Source organism: Colletotrichum truncatum, assembly GCF_014235925.2.
Source record: "Colletotrichum truncatum strain CMES1059 chromosome Unknown Contig_0004, whole genome shotgun sequence".
NCBI classification, from domain to species: domain Eukaryota; kingdom Fungi; phylum Ascomycota; class Sordariomycetes; order Glomerellales; family Glomerellaceae; genus Colletotrichum; species Colletotrichum truncatum.
Genome location: NW_027222401.1, coordinates 220,542 through 226,945, shown reverse-complemented (window position 1 = coordinate 226,945; position 6,404 = coordinate 220,542). Strand labels below are relative to the sequence as shown.

The window sequence follows — 6,404 nt, the reverse complement described above, 5'->3', positions numbered from 1 at the left end:
ATGCTGTTCTACGGCGCTCTATGGCATACAACTATTAATTTGAATGGTGTTCCTACACTTTGTCGATGGCTTTTTTGGGCCAACCCTTAACACAACAAGCACTAGAAAGGTCGTCAAATACTAAAGATATGCGATGCCGATCAACTCTCTCTCTCCGACCTGTAACAGAATGCTGAAATCATTGTTAGATGATTTAGCTTCATCGATTGACATTTTTCTCAACAACACTTTCGGTCGTTGTCGTCAAAATTCCTGTCCTACACTGTGAATGTAGTCGACAGACCTATAGTTGTTACAAGGAGGCGAATGATTTTAGTTGCTATCCATTACAAAAGTTTCTTTCATCCTTAAAAATTAAGTCTATCGTTGACGTCGAAGAAAAGTTACACTTCCCAATGAAAACTTTCTGAATAGCCTAGTTTCCTACAACTTTCAAGACGGCTAGTACAAGACTTGCACTTGGCAGGAGGAACAGCATGTTCCGAGTGCCGCGCCAGTGCTTGGGCCAACAATGTCTCTATTATCCGTCGCTCGTCTTTAGTACCGCGTGTAAAACCAGTGGCGCCGTTGAATCCGACATTCCAGTCAACATATGCACCATGACAACTGTAAGCGGGGACCCAAGAACCTGCCCCTCACCCTCAGTAAATGTCACTCTCAGAGGATCGCAACCCCTGATTCCAGCACAGTCCGTGCACCGCCTTCCCGTTGATCTTATCGATAAGATGCCGACGTCAAAAAGAAGCACCCCCCACATTGACCCGAGCCGTCCTAACCCGGCTCGTTCCGTCAAACGCCGTCCAAGCTTTCTCTTGACTTCGCCTGCACAACCTTCTACTTACCCCCCTTCGTCAAACATTCGTCCAGTCACCAATCGTTTTTCGACAGCCGGTACGTGCGGTCGCAGCCAATGGGGCCTCCTCGAAGCATTTGCCGCCTCTGCGCATCTTCCGCGCGCCAACTCTCCCGCGCCTCACACCGGGCACCAGCCCAGGCGCGATGGAGCTCCTCGCAAACCGTTTCGAAGCTCGTGTTCTCCGACGATGACGGCGCGGAGCCGAGTGCAGTGAGGCACATCCACATCTCCTCCGACCCGACAAGCGGCACGTTCCCGTCGTATACCGCGGCGTCAGAGTTCCAAGATTCCCTCCGTCATGCCTTTCTCGAATGGAAGTCGGCACCAACCGCTCGCGCCCCGTCGCCGCTCGTCATCTCGTTCACGCCGGCGCCGACGTACACTCTCGGCCGTCGGCAGAAGTTGCTGACGGGAGAACAATCGGATAGACTGAGACGACCGTTAACGATCACTCTTGACGCTGCCGGAAATACAAGGACAGAGGGAGAGCGGGAGTACATCCCGGAAGTGATTGAAACAGACCGCGGAGGTTTAACGACGTACCACGGCCCCGGCCAGATCGTGCTCTGGCCCATTATCGACCTGCATAGCGAATACTACCCCCACCAAACCGTCCGCTCTTACGCCCGCCTCCTCGAGCAGACAACCCAGGCGGTTCTCGCGGATGGGCCGGGCTTAGGGACATACCTGTCAGAAGAGGACCCGGGCGTTTGGGCCGAGTCGGCGAGGTCGCGTCCAGGAGGCCAGGAACGCAAGCTCGCCGCCATGGGCGTCCACCTCCGCCGGCATATCTCGGGTCTGGGCACAGCGTTGAACGTCGATGTCGTGGTCGACGGCGGCGAGAAGACGAACCCTTGGGCGAGGTTCGTGCCGTGCGGGCTGGAGGGGAAGACGGCCACAAGCGTGCAGACGGAAGTCGGAGCCGGGACGTGGGAAGCCTGGAGAGCTGCTGGGGACGAGAGGGCTGGGAGGGAGTGGTATGCGCGGAGGTGGGTTGACGAGTTTGCTAAGCGGCTGGGGGTACAGCCCGCGAATGGGACGGTGCTTCACCGTCTAGATTAATCCCGGTTTTCGCCCGGGGCAGACGAAGGAGGCACTTCGACAATCTGCATTTTCCAGCTCGGAAACTCCCCCCTGTGCCGCATGCAGTGCTCATCTTGAGCAGTCCTGATCATTGTCGGCCGAGACGCATGAAGCTGCGCTTACAAACCTTACCTTCCGTTCCGTTTCTGTTATCAGTCTTCGCGGCGAGCTCTCCGGGCTGCCCCGGCTCGGTCATGGCGCTGTTGTCGCGGGGCCGAAGCTGTTTTGCCTAGGCTGCCACGTCTGTCGGCGGAGAGGGGGGACTGACTGCCGAGAACGCTGTAACATACTAATTCATGTATACCACCCATGTAAAGATACCCCCCCCCCCAATTTTCTTATCGCCTTGGCAGCATCCTACAACCAAGTCTGATGTGTCGCTGACCATCAGATCATGGGCCACTTTTTTGTACTCAAAAGACACTAGACATGCCTGGGTTGCAAACCCGATGCCGGGATTCAAAGTAAAAGTAAAGAAATAAATTGAAAAACAACCCACTGTCAACACCCATCGGTGATACGAACCAAGAAAAGACTGTTGGCGGGCACCAAGACAGGAAGCACGCCATTGCTCACGACATGCGAGACACGTTTTGACGGGTCCATCGCCCAAAAACTGCCAACGGGGGGGAGGTGAGACTTTCCCATGCCACGCACGGCATGCCAGTATGATCTGATCAGCGCGCGTCTACGCCGCTTCAGCGGGTCCCGGCGTTTGCTTCCCAGAGACGCGAATACCTGTCCCGTGTTACAAGGCGTGCCAAGGCCCGTCTCCGGCAAGCAGTGGTCTCCTATACTACCATGATGGGCACTAGATAATTGGAGCAGTTAATGCCCGGTCGGGTGGCGAGCATTGAAGGTTACGGTGGTAGTAGAGAGAAATGGAAAGTCCAAAGTCGCTACATCCACATTCAGTAGTATTAGAATCAACGCCGATGCTATGATGAGTATCAACCTGAGGATTGAGCCGTCCCGCCAAAGCCATGAAGATAACCCCCCATCATAAGTCATGATTCCATTCCCCGTGAGCAAAAACGAAATGAGAAAATTACAATCACAGTAAGCCAAATGAATCAGTTTTAAATCTCCAATCATGCATAATCCTTGGCCATCACTAGGCCCCCAAAGTTTGCTCGGTCTCGGATATCTTTGTTTCGCAGCTCGCTACCCTTTTCGCACACCATGAGTACACTCTTACTATCAAGTCTCGAACGTCTGCATCCAATATGTTGTGTGGGCGGCATAGCGCCCTCCGGGAAATGAGGCATTTTGGACGTCCGTCACGATTCAATGGTGCCGTTGTCCCATTGTGGCCATTTAGTGCTCCGCTTTGAGCCGTCCCTTCTTCTTGATACTTGGGATTCTTTCATGGCCATCATCATCGGGCGTCCATTCTTCCGGGTGGAAATGTGGGTTCTGGTAATGTGCCTTGTTGAAGTGGCTGTTCTTAAACATGGCTGTGGTGAAGCTGGGCTCTGGAAAACTTGGCTGTGAGGACAACATCGAGGGCTGCGCTGAGCCGGAGTTGCTGAGGTGCCAGCATTGGTGGCTGAACCTCAGCTGGTAATCAACAGGCTGTGATGGCTTTCCAGGGGCAGGGGTAGATTGTTGTGACTGGGGTGGCGCTTGCGGCTGCACACGAGCAGCAGTTAGGGGCTGCTGTTGTTGTTGATGTAGGTGGTCGGAGTAGGGCGTAGTCAGCCAGGGTGGCTGCGGCGGAGGATCGTAAGCGTCCGGCAGCGGCGACGTGGTGGTGGGTGAGCCGAGAGAAGAAAGGGCAGAGGAAAGACCGGAAGACGGGCCGCCGAAGCCGGGTAGCATAGCCAAGGGGCTATAATCGATGTTGGTGAAAGAGTGCAGCGACGGAGTTACACTCGTAATCTCCTGTCGGTGAGAAAAGGACGTTGCTCGATTGACCTGCAGGTTCAAGGGTGCCGGGTTTGGTGGAGATTTGTACAGAATGTCGTAATGATCAGGCCGGTATAGAAGGTAGATGATTGGGCCTAAATTGGCGGGGTCCTGGCCAGCGGCTTCGTCGGGGAGACGGTAGCTGTTGACCTGGCTTCCGGCACTGCGATCAAGGTAGGCAATTTCCAACACGAAGTTGACAGGCTTCAGCAAGACTTGAACAAGCAACTGGATGCCGAGATGCTCAATCTCTCTGTTGGGGCGCTCGAGCTCACTGCAGTAGCCGGCAATACCCGTGTCACCCGGAATGAAGGGCACGTAGGCATCGGCGTTGCCCTTCAACCACGAGCTCGCCAAAAGGCGCAGGTGGTAGATGATTGCGTTGGAGGCGTCCTGGTCATTGAAGCGCTGGACGAGGATATGCATGGCCAATTGCTGATTGGCGATGTTCTGTGCCAGGTCTCTCAGGAGGGCAATCGTCTCATCCACCATGTCCTCGAACAGCATCCGATCGTAGCCGCCAACATTGAGGAGGTACTGATTAAGACTCGTGATGCGCGCCACCTCGCCGAGGATCTGCTGCTGGTCGCCGTTGTTGACTAGCTGCTCGAAGTAGGAAAAACCAATTGCTGTAGAAGAAGCAGTTAGCTCAATCGTCCACTGACTACTGGAAATCCCGCTTCTCCCCGCAATATGCCATCATCTCATGACCTCCACGAGTGCCAAACGTTGTGTGGCTAGTTTACAGGTAAAGTGGCCGACTTGGGAGGTCACGTTTACTGGAATGTCCTCCCACTTTGTCGAGGGCTGGTAATGCGGGGTAGGGCGTGCACGAAATGGACGTGATCGCGAAATCCAAACTCACCTCGCCAGCCGCAGTTTCCATCGCCTTGAATCGGTCGGTAGTGCGAATACGTCTGTGGAAGTGCCTGTAAACCGGCGCAAGGGCGGTGCAGTTTAGTTACTGTTCGGTGACAGTGCGGTTTGAGTGGCAAAGAAAGAGAGAGGAACTCACGATGGTCTTGGCAACGTAGATATCGTCGGCTTTTGCATACTCATCGGTGATGGCATCGCTTGTGATCTTGTCGCCCACCAATGGACCCTCGAGCTGTGGTTGGTACTCCCGGGCGGCGGCTTCCTGGGCAGCGAGGTCGGAAGGCTCGCCGGGCTCCATGGTGGACGGGCGAGTGCTCGTGGAGTTGGCGATGCTTGGTGCTGTGACGGAGTTGGAGTTGGAATTGGAGGAGTTGTAAAAGGTTGAAGAAGCTCCAGCGTGGTGGAAGTGGGAGTGGGAATGGGAATGGGAGGAGGACGTGGTCACTGAGGATGCGCCTGGGCTGTGGTGGAAGGAGGCAACGTGGTTGTGACGGTGGCCAGCGGGGGAAGGCGAGGAGGAATACAGGCCGTTTCCAGCAGGTAGAGGCGTCGTTCCCTGTGCAGCTGGGGGAGGTACTGTTGGTGGTAGCGGTAGTAATGGTGGTGCTGCTGTTGCTCCCGCTGTGGTAGCAATAGAACGAGATGCAGAAGGTGTTGTCGCAATTGCAATAATAGCAGGAGCACCTGCACCCGCACCTGCACCTGTACTCGTACCCCCACCTGCAGCTTCCCCGACCCCACCAGAGGCCAGAGACAGTGACTGCGACCGTGATTGTGATTGCGACGGCGGCTGCGACGGCGATTGCAGTGGACTGGCGCCCAGCCCCATGGCCATTCCCGCCATCCCTATCCCCCCCATGCCCGGCCCTAAGCTACCGTTCAGTGCATGGCCGCCGTGGGCCAGGGGGGTGCCCATGCTGTGGCCGTGAGGGCCAGCGGATGCTAAGCCCATCCCAATACAGTTTGCACCCGAAGACGAACCCACTCCCAGCGGGGTTGGTGGGAAGTTGTAATCGTCCAAGTCTTCTCCTCCCAACACTCCTACACCTCCCAATCCCGGGCCTCCCCTTGGTGCTGCTGCCGCTCCTCCTCCTAAGTTCATGGCGTACCCTCCGACATTTTGAGGTGAGTGGTGAAATGACCGCGACGAATAGGCTTGAGATTGAGAGTGAGAGTGAGAGTGAGATGGAGAATGAGAATGAGAGTGAGGGGATTGTACGTGCAGAGCCGACACAAAAGGCGTGGGCTGAGGCTGGAACATGGCCTCGCTTGCGCCTTTACTTTGCCGCCCTTGGCTGTTGATCGGTCTGTAGTTGTTTGGTTTAGCTTCCCGTTCGTGTAGGAAGGCAGTATTGGTGTCGTACTATGGGTTGCTGTCCTCTCGCAGTAGAAGCAAGGAGAGGCGGGTTGTTGGCGCCACTGCGGCCGATTGCTGTTGCTCGCTGACGACACAGCTGATGGCGGCGCGCTGTGCCCAAAACTTCCAGTGCGTTATTGGCGAAAAGGGGGATGAGAGGCGAGAGGAAAGAATTTACAGAGAGAGAGAGCAGGGGGAAAAAGAAAAGAGGACGAGAGGGTGGTGATCAATGAGACGATGAGGGAGTGGGAAAGGGAGGGCGGAGAGGGGGGGAAACCCGAACAAATGGGGGCGTCGGACGACGCAGCGTAAATTCAAAGTAAT

General features: G+C 55.5%; 2 protein-coding genes across 2 annotated transcripts; one reads left to right on the top strand and one right to left on the bottom strand.

The window, feature by feature from the left end:
* Positions 1-910: 910 nt before the first annotated feature.
* Positions 911-1,918, top strand: CTRU02_206846 (lipoyl transferase; the record flags this gene model as incomplete). The annotated part of the gene is made up of 1 exon (XM_036733059.1): positions 911-1,918. The coding sequence occupies one exon, from the start codon at positions 911-913 to the stop codon at positions 1,916-1,918; it is 1,008 nt and encodes a 335-aa protein (XP_036575190.1).
* Positions 1,919-3,256: 1,338 nt separating this feature from the next.
* Positions 3,257-5,842, bottom strand: CTRU02_206845 (Ubiquitin thioesterase OTUB1; the record flags this gene model as incomplete). The annotated part of the gene is made up of 4 exons (XM_070204788.1): positions 3,257-4,476; positions 4,713-4,776; positions 4,863-5,287; positions 5,833-5,842. 4 exons carry the CDS (start codon positions 5,840-5,842, stop codon positions 3,257-3,259), a joined length of 1,719 nt encoding a protein of 572 aa, XP_070061321.1.
* Between the last annotated feature and the right edge of the window lie 562 nt (positions 5,843-6,404).